Source organism: Haliaeetus leucocephalus, unplaced genomic scaffold (assembly GCF_000737465.1).
Source record: "Haliaeetus leucocephalus isolate CR32 unplaced genomic scaffold, Haliaeetus_leucocephalus-4.0 Scaffold1007, whole genome shotgun sequence".
In the NCBI taxonomy this organism is placed as follows: domain Eukaryota; kingdom Metazoa; phylum Chordata; class Aves; order Accipitriformes; family Accipitridae; genus Haliaeetus; species Haliaeetus leucocephalus.
The window spans coordinates 733,843-750,800 of NW_010973443.1; the positions used below are offsets into that span (position 1 = coordinate 733,843).

Sequence of the window (16,958 nt, forward strand, 5' to 3'; positions counted from 1 at the left end):
GGGAGTAATCACACACACACACACAATCTCCTTTGGAGTCACAGCACATGCCAATGAATGAGCAAAAACCCCTCCCACTGGACGGGGGAGCCCAACAGTGCAAAGCCTGAGACCATCCTTAGTGAGACTTGCTCGTGCTTTACACTACAGTAAAGCAGCTTTTGAGTACAACAGTGTGGTCACAAGCTGTGTAGAAGCAGTCCGTCCTTTTGGGGACCTCAACATCATACAAGGCACTGGCTGATTTAAGTCACAGAGAACAACTTTGCTTCAAAAAAACTGACCCAAGACTGAACACGTGGTGGGAAGCAAGACCCCTCACTACCTGACACAGCTGCCCACCAAAGAAAGCTCCATCACAAAACCAAACACCATAACACCCTTCTACAAGGGCTGGACTGTGCTGCAATGCAAGGGAGGGCATTTATTTGGGAAATAGCACCACCTGGTGACTCCTGGTACTAAGGGAGAAGGAGACAGTCAACCTGGCCGTACTGAGACAGGAGGAAAGGAGGAAGGAGCACTGGCTAAATTGCTCATGTGAGTTGGGTAAGGAGAAGAGGACTGCATGATGGAGTTACAAGAACTAGATGGTGGGACAGAGAGAGATGGAAAGAAGAGTGCCACTACCACCTTGGGAGCCCTGTGTGACAACAAGTGGAATGAACATAGCAAAGGCAGCTGCAAAGGGATGCCCATATCCCACACATAAACCACTGTATTAATGAACCAAGAAAGGAAAAAGAAAAAACCCACCCGAACCAGCACAGCATCAACAACGTTGTACACCACAGAGGGATTTGGTTTTGGTTCATTTTTAGGACACCTATAGCTGTAGGACTTAGAGTCACTACCATCCAAACAGGAATCATACCTCTAATTGCCTTCTACTGATCACTGAATCATAGGATCCTCCTGACCAAGGCATAACACAGACCAGCAGGTAAACCTACCTTGCCAGTTGCCCTGTAAGTGATAAGAAAGCGTATTATTTCACACTCCATGGTATACTCTCCCACCTCGTCAGTCCCAGCACCCCAGTTCACCTTAATGACCTCTCCCCATTACTGGCTTGCTGATTTCCCACCTAAGCACCACCACAGACACTTAAGTATGATCACTTCCATGTTTACCACTTCATTTTTCAGGTGAGAAGGAGAAATGAGAGCCTTGGTTTACCATGGGGAAATTCCTACTGTGGTGCCACAGGTGGGTGGTGGTCACCACTCACCACCCCCCCGGCCAACGAAGTAGGAACCAAGCACAAACGTAACAGATCTCTCCAGCATATGAAACCTCAACAATGAGGAGCTAAATAAAGCCCAAGTAAAACAAAGAAAAATTGCAAGTCCTGCTTTAACACCTGTGCAATTTTACTGACAGCAATACCTGATTTTGGCAACTCAAATGGTCAGAATTTATTTTCTGGACAAACTTGGAAGACCTTTTAATATTTGCATGCTGCCATCCTTTTCCTACCCACTCTATCTCAAAATACACATGCACTTACAAAAATCCACTTGATGTACCACTCTTCCCACCGATAAATTACTATTAAAAATACAGTAAAAATCTGCGTGAAGAATATCTGCTTAGGAATCCTGATAATTGGCCCTGAACTTGAAAAATTAAGGTGTAAGTGTAAGGAAGTAACTTACAAGTCACTGTATATCACATTGTCAATGATAATGAGTATTGATTGCAGTGGTTGTTATCTCTATGGGCCACATGCACACATACCAGCATAACAATCTGGCTAAATATCATTCATCATCATTGTGCAATGCAGTGATCAGAGAAACTAAATTCAACTTTCAGACTAAATACATAAATAACCTGAGGCTTTCATAGTTCAGTAAACATGTTAGGCAACAGCATCCTGACAAATGTTATTTTTGAGTACAGTTTGGCAGCAAAAAATGGGATAAACAATTCTGTGTTATTCTTTCCAAACCAAATTCTTTTTCCAAGTGAACCTTCCCCACATATATTTGTAGCAGCTGAAACTTTCAAAATAATGGTATGATGAGGAGATAATCTTTGACCTGAATTGCTGTTTGACACAAGTTTCTGTTCATACTCCAACACCCTGCCTCTTCCCTTGTCAAATCCTATCATTAGTGGCCATAACTTCAAAATACAGGCTTGTTAGTGTCACTTACTAAATGGGGAGGGGGGAAGGATTTGATATACCTGTCCTCACATAGAAGATACTCAAAATCTTCCAGCCAGTCTGGAATTGATAATCCAATCCAATCCAAACATTATAGTTTCATATTACAGATTGCCTACAAATCTCAATAAAGTCTTTTTTTTTATTAAATGAAGGCAGTGGCTCTTATGCAATCAACTATATGCACATCAACTAGGTACAGCATTTGAGGAAATGGCTCTTGGTGTTCAGTCTACTATTTCAGTAATATAAAAGTTGTCCAGCAGTTGCCTGAAAAATTCATGAAAGGGCTGAATTACCTTCAAATTTGCCCATCCAAGCTCAGTAAGCAACTCAACTCAATGTTCAGACATTCCACTCCCAATTTGTAACTACCCCACCTGCAACTTATTATTGCATTTCAAACCAAAGAGGAAGAAAAAAAGCCACATAAATTATGAGTGCCAACTGAAACACCAGTTGAAAACTTCAGTCCTGGAGAAAAGAAAGCCTGATCCCTTCTCTCTTGCAGCAACAGGCGACAGAGAGGAAGAAGGCAGAGTTTCAGTGGGCAGCTATATAAATACATTTCCCCTGACAAATGGGAACAAGCCTCATGGCCCTGGATCTTTGCTCCGAATTAGCAGAGCCCTAGTACAGGGTATGTCACCTAACAACTCTTCCTTGCCTCTCCACTGGCCAAAGGTGGCCAGACACCAGCAACTTGAGCGGTTCAGGAAACGCCACGTGGGTGGGACAGGGGCTAAGGATTTAGTCCATGGTTTTATTGCCAAAAGCTCTGCCTCTGCTTATCAGTTTCTCTTAGCTGACACAACAACCTGTAAAATCAGCAGTCTCCAATGACCACCAAAGGTCTGAAGTAGTCTCCTTTATCAGCAGCCTAAAGGTTGGCAAGCTGCTAAAGGCACCTTCTTTATGCAGGCTGCCCTTATAATTTGCCAGCCCACCCGCAGCCTTTGGAAACCTGCCTTCATTAGCCTTCCAGACACATTAACACATGCACCTTCCCCTGGGCATCAGGGGAAGGGGGGTGAGTTGAGATTTACTGGAATTTGCCATTATTAGTTATCTACAGTTAAATGTAGATAACACATAGATAATATACATCTACATGGACATTAAATAGCATCAAGAAGTGGTCTAAAATCCCTGAAACTGGGGGCTTTCATTTCCTGAACTGACATGCAGGACTGGGAATGGACAGAGGTTTGCGTAAACCTAAATCTGTGTTAGAAAATTTTTAACCAAAGGATCACATTTAATTAGCTTAGATGAATAGTGATTTCATGTTCATTTCACCTATTGCCTGAATCTGAAGTTCTCCCTAATACAGTAAATATCACCACTTATTTTAAACAGCATCATAGAAGGACCCAGCTGATGCTTTCTGCTCTGTCACCCATGCAAGTAAACAGAAGCGATAACAAGCAGCACGGTATAATAAAACCCAGGGCTGAGTTTTTTTATCTGTGGATTTACTATGTGCTGCTGTGAACTTATTGAGAGCAAAGCTATCTGCACCAAACAGGCTCATAAATGGAAGAAATTATCAGTGCAAGGTCGTATCCCTTAAGCAGTTGACTTCTTGAATGTTTTCACCTCCTCTTGATTTCAGCAGGAATGAAACTCAGCAGCTCCTAAAGCGGGTACCACTAGTGTCAGGGAATTCAGCTATTTAGGGAAAAGCCTTTTAAATGGGCAGGAACAGGTTTTGTTGCTGTTACTGTTAAGGCACCTTCCTCTCTCCGCCACAAAAATAACTAGGAAGTATCTAACTTACAACTGACTCACAGAAGAAAGTTTTGATTCACCTGGCCAATTTTTCTCATCTTCACTTAGAAACCAGAAACCAGAAATGGTCAAAAGCATACGGACTTTGCAAATCTTCAGCTGAAACACTGGGAGCATTTCAAATGGCAACGTTAAACCATGAAGTTTAGTAGGTTTAAGGACATCTCCTCAAGGGACAAGAATAGCGGCCTATTGGAAGAGCCGATTCGGTCTTTCCCTCCAAAGCAGGAAGAGGCTGAGCCACACAGAGGGTGCTGAGGAGTCCCTCTCAGGACAGGCTGTTTGGGTGCTAAACACGCTTTCTGTGTTGCAGCCTAAGCGCTTGGGACTGAGTCCAAAGCTCCTGCAGACCCTGGACATGGCAGAACAACAGGCACAGGGATTTTGGATGACATCTCCAGTGGCCCATGAGATCCCACCAGACCTTCCCTTTCAGTTACTAGATCTGCAACAGAGTGCTCTTGACTGGTCAAAAGTGGTCCAGCTTAATTTAATGCAATGTAAACAACAATTCTGCAGGTTCACCTGGACAAAAGTGTTTTGAAACACAGATGAAACAATACTAAGACTAAGTTACAGCTTTAAAAGAAAAAAAAAAAGAAAACTGAAGGCTAAAACCAAGGGAAAGGTGGCAGGATTTTTCACCCTACCTTATTATTTTGTATGTATTACTCCCTTCACTGTTTTGCTCTGTGTGGTTTTCTGTTTCCTTATTTACGGCTTCTCTTTCCTTCATTCCTTCTCTGACTTTAACCCCCCTGCCGTGTTCCTCATTCCCTCCCACCAGTCCCCCACAATGCTCCTCTAATGCTTTCCACTGGTCTCTCAGTTTCAGTCCTCCACTTCCTCCTCCATTAGTCTCTTTCTTTATCACTTTGTTCCTCCAAATCTCCTCTACACCGACTTTTGCACCCTTTTTTCTACTGGTCATCACTTAAACTATTCCTGAAAAACTTTATAGGCTGTAGGGCTACCACCACTCTTCTTCAGACAAACTTTTAAAATTTGGACTTATTCTATAACCGCCAAAAGTTCATTCTCTTTCTTTCGCCACACCAGCCTAAAGGAGAAGGCAAAGCTGGACATGAAATTCTGCATCAATTTAGTTACCTGGTCAAATAAAGCACCATCTCCAAAGAGCCTACCAGATCCTGAAAACCAAGCAGAGGTAAAACTGAGCTACTTTATCTGCTTTTAATGTTAAACAACAGGAATCACTCAAGAGCTGTGTTATCTCAAATACTTAATTTACATAAACTTTTTATCTTTGTCCTCCACACAGGACTGCATTCAGCTCTATATTAAGTATACACTGAGCTTTAAGCTTGGGATTCAATTTAGCCTGTACCCTGATACACTGCTGAAGAGGGATTACTCCAATGCTTAGAATTAAATATGTACTTAAAGGGGTTTCAGTAACATAATCTTGAATCAGCATTTACGTTACCTGGTTTTATACAACTGCCATTTTTGTCACATAAATTGTGCTCCAACTGTCTGTCTGATGCCTAGGCATGCATTTATTCCTTTCAAGTGCACCCCACAGGAAAAAAAATAAAGAAAAATATCCAAGGCAGGGTGGGGAGGTGGGAAATATCAAAGAACAGAACAATTGACTCTGAAGACTATTCACACAAACTACACTCTGCTGCTGGAGTCATAACTGTTGAAGACATTAAATGTGGGGGACAATGTTTAATTCCTTCGTTGACATTCAAGCAAACTAAGACAAAAACAAAGTGCAACTTTCCTTGAATTTTCCACAAGAGCGATATCATCCAAAAAAAGAAAAATGCTGACTTAAGGGATAACGTAAGAAAACACCTTGTTTGTAGCACAGTCAAGAACTGAATATCCTAAAAGTAAGACTGTCTGCATAGTATTGCAAAGATTGATGTCAGCGTGGATTATGTACCATGAAGGATTTCTGGCCTAAATGTGGTTGAAAGCTTCCTGTTCATATCACCTTTAACAAGATATATTGCCAAGTGTTCATTTTATGACTCTTAAAATAGACCCACTTACATTTAGTATGTTATAGGGGGGGAAAAAAAAAAAAAAGAGAAGAAAAAGAGATAAGGGACTTCCTATCCAATAAAGGGAATCTGTCCTTTCTCATTGCCTAAATCCCTCCAGGAATTAACCAACCGCCAGATTTACCCAGCCACAAAGTGGAAGTGTGCCTTTACAGACTGGTAGTGGTATGTGTCAGTCAGTGAGAGGCTTTTTTTTGTATTAACAAAGACTGTCTTAAGCAAATGTAGTATTTGCTTCCACAGATGGCAGAAGCTGCTTGAGATTAGAACTGTGACTGTGCATGGACAAACACCTCAAATTTTTCAGTTCTAATATGCTTCTAGCTCCTAAACTACTAACCATAGAGATGATGTGCTTTCTCTCCCTTAAATCAAGTAGTTAAAAACGAATTAAAGACCTCAGAGCCAAGCTGAGCCTTGGTGTGACTCCACACCGCATTCAAGGGAGTCCTCTCAGGGATGCTTTTCACATCACTCTTTGGGAAGCCTGGTGATCCCTACTACAGCTTCTCTGCATTGGCACCCACTAGACGCTGACCAAATACCTAAGGATTCCTCTTCTGCCACTGAATCCCCAGCATCAGCTTCACAAGTGAGAAATGGGTACATCTGGAAAATACAGGCAACAGCAATCCTGGAGACAAGGTACCAGCTACTGATTACAAGCATAAGATAGAGAAAGTTAAAGCTACTCCAATGCCTGCTGTATCTCATGGGTCACCAGTGGGCATGGGAGGACATGTAATTACTTGAGGTATGTCCCACCAGTCTGGAGCACAGCTCTGCTGATGAACCATTAGATCCTGTCAACACCTATTAAGCTTTGTTTGCTGCAGAATTAAATGGGCAAAAAAATTGTTATTTTTTCAAAATTATACCCATTTTAGGAACCTCTTTAACTCACTTTGACTCTGTAAACAGGCTTTAAAGTAGAGGAAAATCTGCACCAGAGAGTCCCTAGCTGTAGGCGAATTCCTGCAAGATGCTGATATTTACCATTTTGTAAGATTGCTCTTACAGTTTTTTTTATAGTCCCCTGCAGTTGTGTACAGCAGAGGCTGACCGGTCCAGCTGGGACACCCGATGACGCCTGCAGCATCCTGTCGCTCTGCTGACAAAGGAAGAAACAATAACTCGGGAACACAAAGTATTTAGTAGCTGGATTTATTGCACATGTACTTCCACATGTTGCCCAAATAAGAACTTGCTGTGTCCAAAACAAAAAGTGCAAAACCGTAACTGCTCTACCCTCTCCTCCAAGAAATATAAAAACCACACACTAACTAGCATCTATGTTTAAAAATAGCCAGGCAAAAATAAAAAAGCGTTTGTTCCACTGCCTGTTGTTCAGCTTTCACAAGCAGCCCTGCGAGGCTGGAGACTAAATCAGACCACTGGCATTTGCTTACACAGGGCTGTGCTCCAAGCTGGCCTCTCATCCACCTCTGCTGGTAACTTTCTAAAGCTTGGATTTGTCTTCTTACAGTGGTGTTCAAAATTGTGAGCGTTCACGGGAAGGGTGTATGAGATGTTTCAGAAGAAAATTGAAACATGTCGCTTCCCTGGTGTATTACAAGTTGAGATGGAATTTTAAAAATTTCTATTCACCTTGACCCATACACCATTGCCCAGTCTCTACGAGGTAGGTAGAGAGAAGAAAAACATCCCCATGAGAATAAAACCATCTTTTATTCTCATTTACTTCAGGAGTCCATGCCCCATGCCAGTTCTCACGCACCTTCTGGCGATGGGCTGCAGAGTTATATTTACACAAGCTGCCCGTAGGCTGCGAATGTGAGTTAGTGGGGGGCATGACAAGCCCCAACAAGGAGCAGAGCAATGCAGGCTTGCTCTGCCCTGTCCAAAAAGCGTGGGATGATCTAACCCATCGGTGTGATTAGCACTGGATGGAGGTAGGATTTTTTAAATATTTTATAATGCAGCCAACTATCTGAAGGAAGTGGAGGGGAAAAAATAAACCAGCTTAAATCTGCTGTAAAGGTTAGTAGGCTAAGCGTTTAGAAATACCAGGCCATGTAAACTAGAAGGAAAAGACCAGGCTGCATGCTAGCTCGTAGTGGCTTTCAAATGGAAAGCCCATCAGAGCAAGAAACTCCAGGAGAGATCAGAAGTGGCGAGCACTCCTTCTCCTCCTCCCCCAGCAGGCAGGGCCACTGCCCAAGGACGAGCTGTTCCCACCCGCGTCCTTGTGCCACCCCTGCAGAAAGCTCCAGGGATGCCAGAGCAACCCACGGCCAAGAGCTTCAGCCATGCCCAGGGTGGGCTGCATGCTACAGCCCCCCCCCCGTGTCAGCTGCCACGGGTCTGGCTCACCCACAGGGCTGCAGAGTTGGTGGGGAGCAGCTGGAGCCACGACCCAGAGTAGGAAGCACTCGGCATCCACGGCACGGGCAAAGAAACCGAGGAGCAGAAGAGGGAACAGATACTTCTTGAACTGACACGCACTGCCAGCTCTGGAGACAGCAAATGGTGATTACCCTGAAAACGAGATCTCTGGTGCTCCCAGCTTTACAGATGAGGTCTGTAAAAGAAAGAGGTCAACCCAGAGAAAGACTGAAACGCCTGATGGGCACGCTACCTAACTTAGCCAGGGCAAATGCATTTGTTCCCTTAGATGGCAGGATCCAGTAGACCAGACCAGATGAACCCACCCAATTTCCCACCACCTTTCCCGACCCTTTTGGGGGGTACCTCTGGGTATCCATCCATCCATGTGTTGGGCATTCAGCTGGTCCAGAAGCAGCTTGAGGAAAACATGAGCAGAGGAAGCCCCAAACCTCCAGATGGAGGCAGAGACGATGGCAAGGCAGTCAAACTACAGCCCCCCATCAACAGAGGTTGATGAGCCAATGAAGCTGAGGAGAAACAAGCTGCCCTGCTCTCAACAGCTTCTTTTCTGCAGCAGCACCTGAACCCTGGAGAAGGTGGGGTCAACACTGCAAACCTGCTAAAGCCAGCTGTGTTCCATTTCAACACACCCCTCTGTCTTCCCCCTCAAAACCAAGGTGTAGGAAACAAAGAAAATGGTGCCCGCCCTGATCTTATCTGGACAGGGACACAGCCAGGAGATACATGATCAACAACAGTCCCTGGAGGGTCTGACAGCCCTGGAGACTGGGCAAATGGCATTTGGAAGGAGCCTAAGTGAGGCAAAAGAAAAGGTGGGTCTTTGACAGCAACCACAGCAGAGCTGTGGCTCCAGCCTCCCTCTAAATGCTTCTCTCAACAAAGAGTTAGCTTGAGAAATTTTAGAAAGAATATGTCTATCTGGCCTGTACACTTGCAGTCTGCAGCACCCACGCACCCAGCTCAGGCACAACCCAACACTAGCAAAATTTACCAGCACTGTAATTTATAAACACTACCGTATGCAAAAGCTCTGCAGGTTCAGAAGCCTTTGCTCATGACCAGCTCAGCTAATGCCTATTTTGCCACTTCCTCAAACTGCACTCTAACTGCAACACACCCTATCAATAAGGCAAATTACCACCTTAAAAACCAGTCATACCATCAACCAGAGTCTCAGGAAACATACTTTAAATGTAAATTTAAAAATGGCCTTTTAACATGGCTTGACTTAAGCCAATTAAAAGGAATTGCCTGATGAGAATGAGAGGGTTTTTCTTTTCCCCACACATTTCTTGCATGCAGAGTTTCTGGTTGCTTCACATAGTCTGCCTCAGCACTACTTCACTGAGTAGGGCTAAAACTGCATTCATCCGAGTTTAAAAAAAAAAAAAAAAAAGAAGTCTATTACCAATTCAACATCCTTATTTTGATAGAAAGAATGAATTTACTTTTTCCTCAGAATTACTGTAAAACAAGAAGTTTCACAATTTTTCAGCCAATACTAAGAAATCAAAAAGAGGGACTGAAGCAAGGCGCAGGGGAAACCTAAAAAACCCCAATTGGTAACACTATAAACAAAAGAGATAAATACAATTTGAGAGACAGTAAAACTGCAGCCTGCATACGATTTCTGGGCGATAGCCATAGCATGGTCTCATTCAACAAGCAAGTTACAAGCAGTGGCTGGTTATCAGCAGATCAGAGCCAATCACATGCAGCAACAGGCACCAGCCACAGGGTATTCTTTTGCTGTCCAGTTGATTAGTAGTAACAAACTTCCCCTTCAGAGGCATTACAGCTACTGAAAGTAAAACCTGCTTCGAGTCCTGCCTTCTGCTCCTTCAGAAATCCAGTTTGGTTGTGCTGCTGGAAATGAAAGTAGAATGTGGCCTCCACACTCATCTTTTCCTAGCAGGATGTTCCAGTCATAACCCAGTCTGCTCACTTTCCTAAGCAATCCCACCCAAAACTTTTGGAAGATATGAGTAAATAAAAAAATTTTTGTAGATACATCAGGAAAGCAGTAAGGGCAAGGTCAATATGAAATCCTGAACTCTGTTAAATTCTGATAAATTGTTTATCTACATGTATTCTATAAATTAATAGGAAAAGGTTAGTTTAGGCTTCTGAACACGCTTGTTTATTGATACAAGAGAAAAGGCATTTCTCACTTTGTATATAACTGGATTTTTATGAAATATTTCCCAAAAAACCACGAAATCACCTGTCCCAGTCTCCTTCGGTAGACTGTTCTTTTGAAGGGCAAAGCAGGGCAATTGAGTATGGAAGTGCTACGTGCACACATTAAGTGCAAACTTCAGAGTATTCTTCACCAAGGAAGAATACAAAAAAAACCCTTTCCCAAGGAAATGAGGCATATGTAGTCACGCCAACCGTGTGTCTGGCTGTCTGCCTTTCAGTTCCCTGTGGACTTAAAGTCATTGTCCAGTTTTACATGTGATTTGATGTTTCACTACAATGCAAAGAGGTAAGTGGCTAGGAGAGACACACAGATGAGGGCTCCTTTGAATGAAAGACTGCAACGATGAGTGCTTCACACCAGTGACTCCACAAGACATACAGCCATGCAAAGTCATGACACAAAAACTTCTCTTATGATAGCTACTTGTTTACATAATAAAACATGAATGAATAAGTAGATGATGATGAACCATTAACATGGGGAAAAAAAATATCACTTGTCAGTCTCTGTTCTTCTCTCTCTTCTCTCAGATGGATATTTTGTGGACAAAATTTCAGAAGGCATACATTTATTGCATCAGTACAATTTTCTTCTTTTCACGACCACCTTTGCTGTCTGCAACTACTTTGGTCCCTCTTGTTCTATTTTAGGTTACAGCACTGCAGCTGTTGATGCATTCACAGCTTCTGCAGCTGTGTATCATTACTGTCTTCAGTAGGATGCTCATCTGAACATGTAGACCCCCTTGCACATACCTAGTGAGAAGAAAGGCCCTTAACTGGTACAAGCCTTCAAGGGCTGCATTTTTGTTTTTAATAGCAGTGGTCCTATTTGGGTTGGGACATCCAGGCACTAAGAGCATTAATAATGACAAACATTTTAGAGTCAAAAGAGAAATAAAATTGTTGTATTTCATAAACACCAACACAAACTAAAAGACTCTCAGTCATATGTGTTCAGTATAATAACTACTTAGAGAAGAAGAGTGAGTACTTCAGCTTTGCACTGAAAGGTCTGACACATGCATGCATATGCTCTGCTACAGGAATTTGTTCTCCATCCAGCAGAACCCAGAGCTTTATATTACCATGACATGCAGATAAGAAAATCAGAGAGATTTTCCCCTTGAGAAAACTATTATCATACTCCCAGTTACTTTGAATCTCAAACAATTCTGAGCTCAATTCCACAGCCTGCACATGCAGATGCTGCACAGAGAGGTGCATGACATCCAAGGTAATAAACTGTTCTCCATACCTAGCGACTGGGATTCAGTTGTGGAGAAACTCCTGAGGAAACCTCCTTCTCCACAGAGGAAATGTCACTCCTTCTGCCAATGTAGGCTTACCAACTTCAGACAGTATCTTCAGACTACATGCTAGCAGAATGCATGCCAGCAAGAAAACGGAAACACAAACAGCAGGGTGAAGAAAAGAAGTCTCAGGCAAGGAAGATGTAGGCACTATGTTTGAGAAAAACTTTCTACAGTAAGAGCAGTTAAGCTCTGGGACATTGTGGTGGGTTGACCCTGGCTGGACACCAGGTGCCCACCAAAGCTGTTCTATCACTCCCCCTCCTCAGCTGGACAGGGGAGAGAAAATATAACAAAGAGCTTGTGGGTCGATAAGGACAGGAGAGATCACTCACCAATTATCATCACGGGCAAATCAGACTCAGCTTGGGGAAAATTAACTCAATTTATTACAAATCAACCAGAGTAGGGTAATGAGAAATAAAACCAAATCTCAGAACACCTTCCCTCCACCCCTCCCTTCTTCCCAGGCACAACTTCACTCCTGGATTCTCTACCTACCCCCACCAGTGGCACAGGGGGATGGGGAATGGGGTTTACAGTCAGTTCATCACACATTATTGTCTGCCGCTTCATCCTCCTCAGGGGCAGGACTCATCACACTCTTCCCCTGCTCCAGCGTGGGGTCCCTCCCACGGGAGACAGTCCTCCACAAACTTCTCCAACGTGGGTCCTTTCCACGGGCTGCAGTTCTTCATGAACTGCTGCAGTGTGGGTTCCTTCCATGGCATGCAGTCCTTCAGGAGCACACTGCTCCAGCATGGGTCCCCCACAGGGTCACAAGTCCTGCCAGAAAACATGCTCCAGTGTGGGCTCCTCTCTCCACAGATCCACAGGTCCCGCCAGGAGCCTGCTCCAGCATGGGCTTCCCATGGGGTCACAGCCTCCTTCGGGCATCCACCTGCTCCAGCATGGGGTCCTCCATGGGCTGCAGGGGGACAGCCTGCCTCACCATGGTCTTCCCCACGGGCTGCAGGGGAATCTCTGCTCCAGCGCCTGGAGCACCTCCTCCCCCCTCCTTCTTCATTGACCTTGGTGTCTGCAGGGTTGTTTCTCTTACATGTTCTCACTCCTTTCTCCAGCTGCCATTTTCCCTCTGTCCCAACTTTTTTTTCCCTTCTTAAAAATGTTATCACAGAGGCGTTACCACTATCGCTGATGGGCTCAGCCTTGGCCAGCGGCGGGTCCATCTTAGAGCCGGCTGGTATTGGCTCTCTCGAACACAGGGGAAGCTTCCAGCAGCTTCTTATAGAAGCCACCCCTGTAACGCCCCCCCCCTCCCCTGGGCTACCAAAACCTTGCCACACAAAGCCAAAACAGACATAACCCTGGGAGAACATAAACCTTCATCGTGAGTTTTTTAGGAACAGGCAAGACAAACATATGTCAGGAAAGTTCTAAGAGGAGCTTTAGGGCCAAGGGATGACCTCTGAGCCTCTTTCAATCCTAACTCCTTTGGTCCTGTGATTAACAGTCACAACTTAAAAATGTAATAAACAAAAACAAAAGGAAAGGATTAATGGAGGTCACTTTAGATGGTAGTTAGCAAGCCACCCCCCAAAGCCTCTCTGAATGGCTGTCAAAGTTTCCTCAGGAAGTGACAAAGACAAGAAACTTTTGCCTTAGTCCTAAACCTGCCAATCTCTTCTGCGGTTGCCACACACAATTATGTCAGGACTTGGCAGAGAGCTGTAAATCGCTCCTCCAGCCTGCATAAAGAAAACGTCGGGAGCCAAGGCACATGGCACTCAGTAGCCAGAGCCAGATTAGGAAACCTGGCAGTTGCATGCCTGGCCACATTTCAGCACTAAAGCATGGCTCAGGAACACACCAGCCCCCTCCGCCCCTCTCTCCTTCACCCCCTCAAGAGGGTGCCCACTCAGGACAGAAACACTGCACAAGTCAAATGGGAGCTACACTTCATTTCGCCGCGTAAACTGAGCTGCTGCTAAAACTTGCTCAGCCCCAGAAGCAGGTGGCCTCCAACAAAGGGACAACTGCTATGAACAAACAACAGACCAGACCCAGAGACCAGCAAGAGTTTGGGGTGAAAAGACAAGACTCAGAGCAGATGCTCAAGAGTTTGCACTTATGAAGACCAACACCTTCTCCGTGCAGACACCTCGCTGCCCAGCAGCAATAATTTACTGGGGGAAGTAGTTTAGGAGCAGGCTTGAGGCCACTTGCATGGCAACATACTCAAGAGAGCTATTAAAATCGTACCTCCGTAGCTCTTACACCTAAGGCTGTGAGGCACTGAACAATTAGGCAGGCATCCCGTTCCTGCCAGCCCACCAGCAAGCTGGAATGAGGTCTCCTCAAAGAGCACTGCCTTCTCAAATTCATGAATAACAAAGCTCTGCCATCAACAAAGCCTGCCTTCCAAACTGACTCACACCGAGCCTGGAGCTGCTCCAGATTTCCTCTCTGTTGTTCTCTTGCTGGTGTCTCCTTCAACACCCACAAACCCCACGACCATCCCCTTCTTGTGCACTACTCCAGGCTGCTCCAAATTGCTCCCATCACACCCACAGAGAGTTTTAAGAACACCAATATACTGTGGAGGAGGAGGAGGAAGTGAAAGGCAGATACCCAAATCCCAGTTTTGTTAGATTTATGCTAGAAATTACCGGCCAGCTTCCCTCCTGGCAATGTGGGGTTACATCCAGGAGCGGATAACTGATTCCCCATGTCTCCTGCAATGGCTCCAGGCCAAACACTGGGCCTGGAGTACTGCACTAGCTTATAGGGCTGGCAGCATGGAGAACAGCTCTTGTTTCTCTATTCCCCTCCCTCCTCACCCTCCCACCTGGACCCTCTACAGCCGAACAGGGCTTCAGGGCTTGTGGAGAAGCTGGCTTTGCAAATGTTGCGTCAGCTGCAATTTTTCCTCATTGGGGAATTCTGAGCTGGCAGAAACAGCCCAGGCCCTTTGCACAGCTGAGGGCCACAGACCATCAGTGATCCTCCTATCTGATTTGGAGGTGCAGCCTAGGGCTTTGTCCAGAAGTGGGACAGGGCAAGGGATACAGGTTTACAAACTGATTTTATCTCTATCTCTAACAAGGACTGGAACTCATCTTGGGACTTGGACACACCAGACTTGGCTGATTATCAGGGGATCTACTAGATACAATACAGATTAACCTACCAGGTCCAGGACCTACTGAAAAGGCAACTGTCAAGATTCCTTTTGGTAGGTCTGAAAATGTATTTTTGAGTTGCCATCTAGCTTTCAAGCAGATCAGAAGATTAATGCCTGCACTTGTTCACCCCGACCATTATGGAGTTTCTCTGTTCTGGAAATCTGTCTGAATTTACGGAGGGGATTCATCATAGAAAGGATTCCTCTCTTTTGGGAAAACAGTGTCAACCTGCATGGTAAATGAGGTGTCTATGATCAGAAGTAGACGGTCTTCTAGGATTACACCCTATTAAAACTCAGGAAGGAACATCTCACTAACTACTAAGCAACTAAAACTACACTTACATCTTCCTATGTGTTCCCACTGCCACCCTATCATTTTAATGAATCTACAGAGTAATTGCATACTCCTAGTAACACAGAGCTGCTTTATAGGTTTCTTTTCCTGTCTTAAAATAAGTAAACAATTGCCTTGCAAAACCTCCAGTACGTTTCAATGTTACAAAACAGCAATAAATAATGGGCAAGAGGAATGTCATTCCACAAGACACTTCATCTCTATAAGATTACAGGGCTTTCTGCTGGGAAAGAAAAAAAATACAGACACGTCCACATATTCTACCACAGACTCCTCACATTTGTATAAACCACGCTTATTTTGTCTCTATGCCATTTTAAAAGTTGAAGGCAAGAATTCTAACTGAGAAAGGAGGAACGGTCACAGCCAAATACTTTGGGTTGAACTCTCCAGCGCCCTGGCACTTACCCCAGGGCAAGGTACCCACTCCTGCCGGCCTAAGTGTCAACAAAAATTGGAAAGAACTGGAGTGTCTCTGTTTTTTACATGTTCAGCTCACTTGGGATGCATGAAAGGGAATTCACTCTAGAACGCCTTCATTCATGCAGCTTTTCTGAATGTTTATGGAGATACGGAGCTAAAAGCAGCCCAAGTCACACCCGGTAACTCGAGATGTTTGATTTAAAAAAAACCAAACACAAAACAAAAGCCCAAGCAGCGATGCTCTGCTCACCGCTGTGCAGAGAGATGGCTCCGTTCTCCCGGCGGCGTTCGTAACAACTCGGCGAGCGCGTTTCGCTGCGAAGTTCCCTGCGCGCAGGTCAGAGAGGGGGCTGGCCGAGACAAACTGCAGAGCTAAGCACATTGCTACTCCAGATGTGAAACGCGCACACGGGCTCGCCCAAAACCAAACGGAGAAAAAGCAACGGCAGGAAGGACGTTCCTGTACGGAGCCGAGCAAAAGCAGCTCTGAGCGGGCCCAGGCGAGCAGCTAAACAAAGCACCGACACCCCACCTCGGTGACAAGGGGCCGGGGCGTCCGGCAGAAGCGGCCGCCCGAAATAACCTCTCGGGGCGGGCTGCGCGCTGCCGCCCTCCTCGGCTTCGCCTCCCACCATCGCCGCGGGGGCTGGGAGAAGCCCGACCTGCGGCTGACAGGACCTCACAGCCTGCCGCGGGGATGGCGGGCAGCGCAGCCCTCCCGGACGCCTTTCGGGGCTCCGGCACCGGAGGGAGACCCGCCGCCGGGAAGCGCTGGGGGAGGCGACCCCCAAAGAGAGCCCCGAGCCCGCTACGCCCTTCTCACTTTTCAAGAGTTCAGAAACACGACAAAAGCAAAAACAGAGTCGCCCCCCCCGGCCGGTGCGCGGCTGCCAAGTCTCGGCGTGAAGAGATTCACCGCGGGCGAGGCCCCCCCGCCCGGGAGACGCGGCGCCCCTCCGGGGTGGGGGGGGTGGTGCGTGTGTGTGTGGAAGCGTCTCGGTTTTCAGCGAGCACCCCACCTCCCTCAGCCCCCAGCTGCGGGGCGGGAAGGAAAGGAGGGAAGCGACCCCCCACGCACGCCGGTCCCCTCTACTCACTCCAAGCAGACACACTTTCAGCTCGCGTATCGCCATCATCTGCCCGGGGC

At 45.7% G+C, this 16,958-nt stretch overlaps 1 protein-coding gene across 1 annotated transcript in view; it reads right to left on the bottom strand.

Annotated features, from left to right (window-relative positions):
- The window catches only part of RAB31 (RAB31, member RAS oncogene family), a 65,353-nt gene extending 48,401 nt beyond the window's left edge, over positions 1-16,952 (bottom strand). The window contains exon 1 of the mRNA XM_010584803.1: positions 16,909-16,952. Coding sequence (XP_010583105.1) covers positions 16,909-16,947 — 39 coding nt within the window. The 5' untranslated portion in view covers positions 16,948-16,952. The remainder of the gene's footprint in view (positions 1-16,908) is intronic.
- Positions 16,953-16,958: the final 6 nt, after the last annotated feature.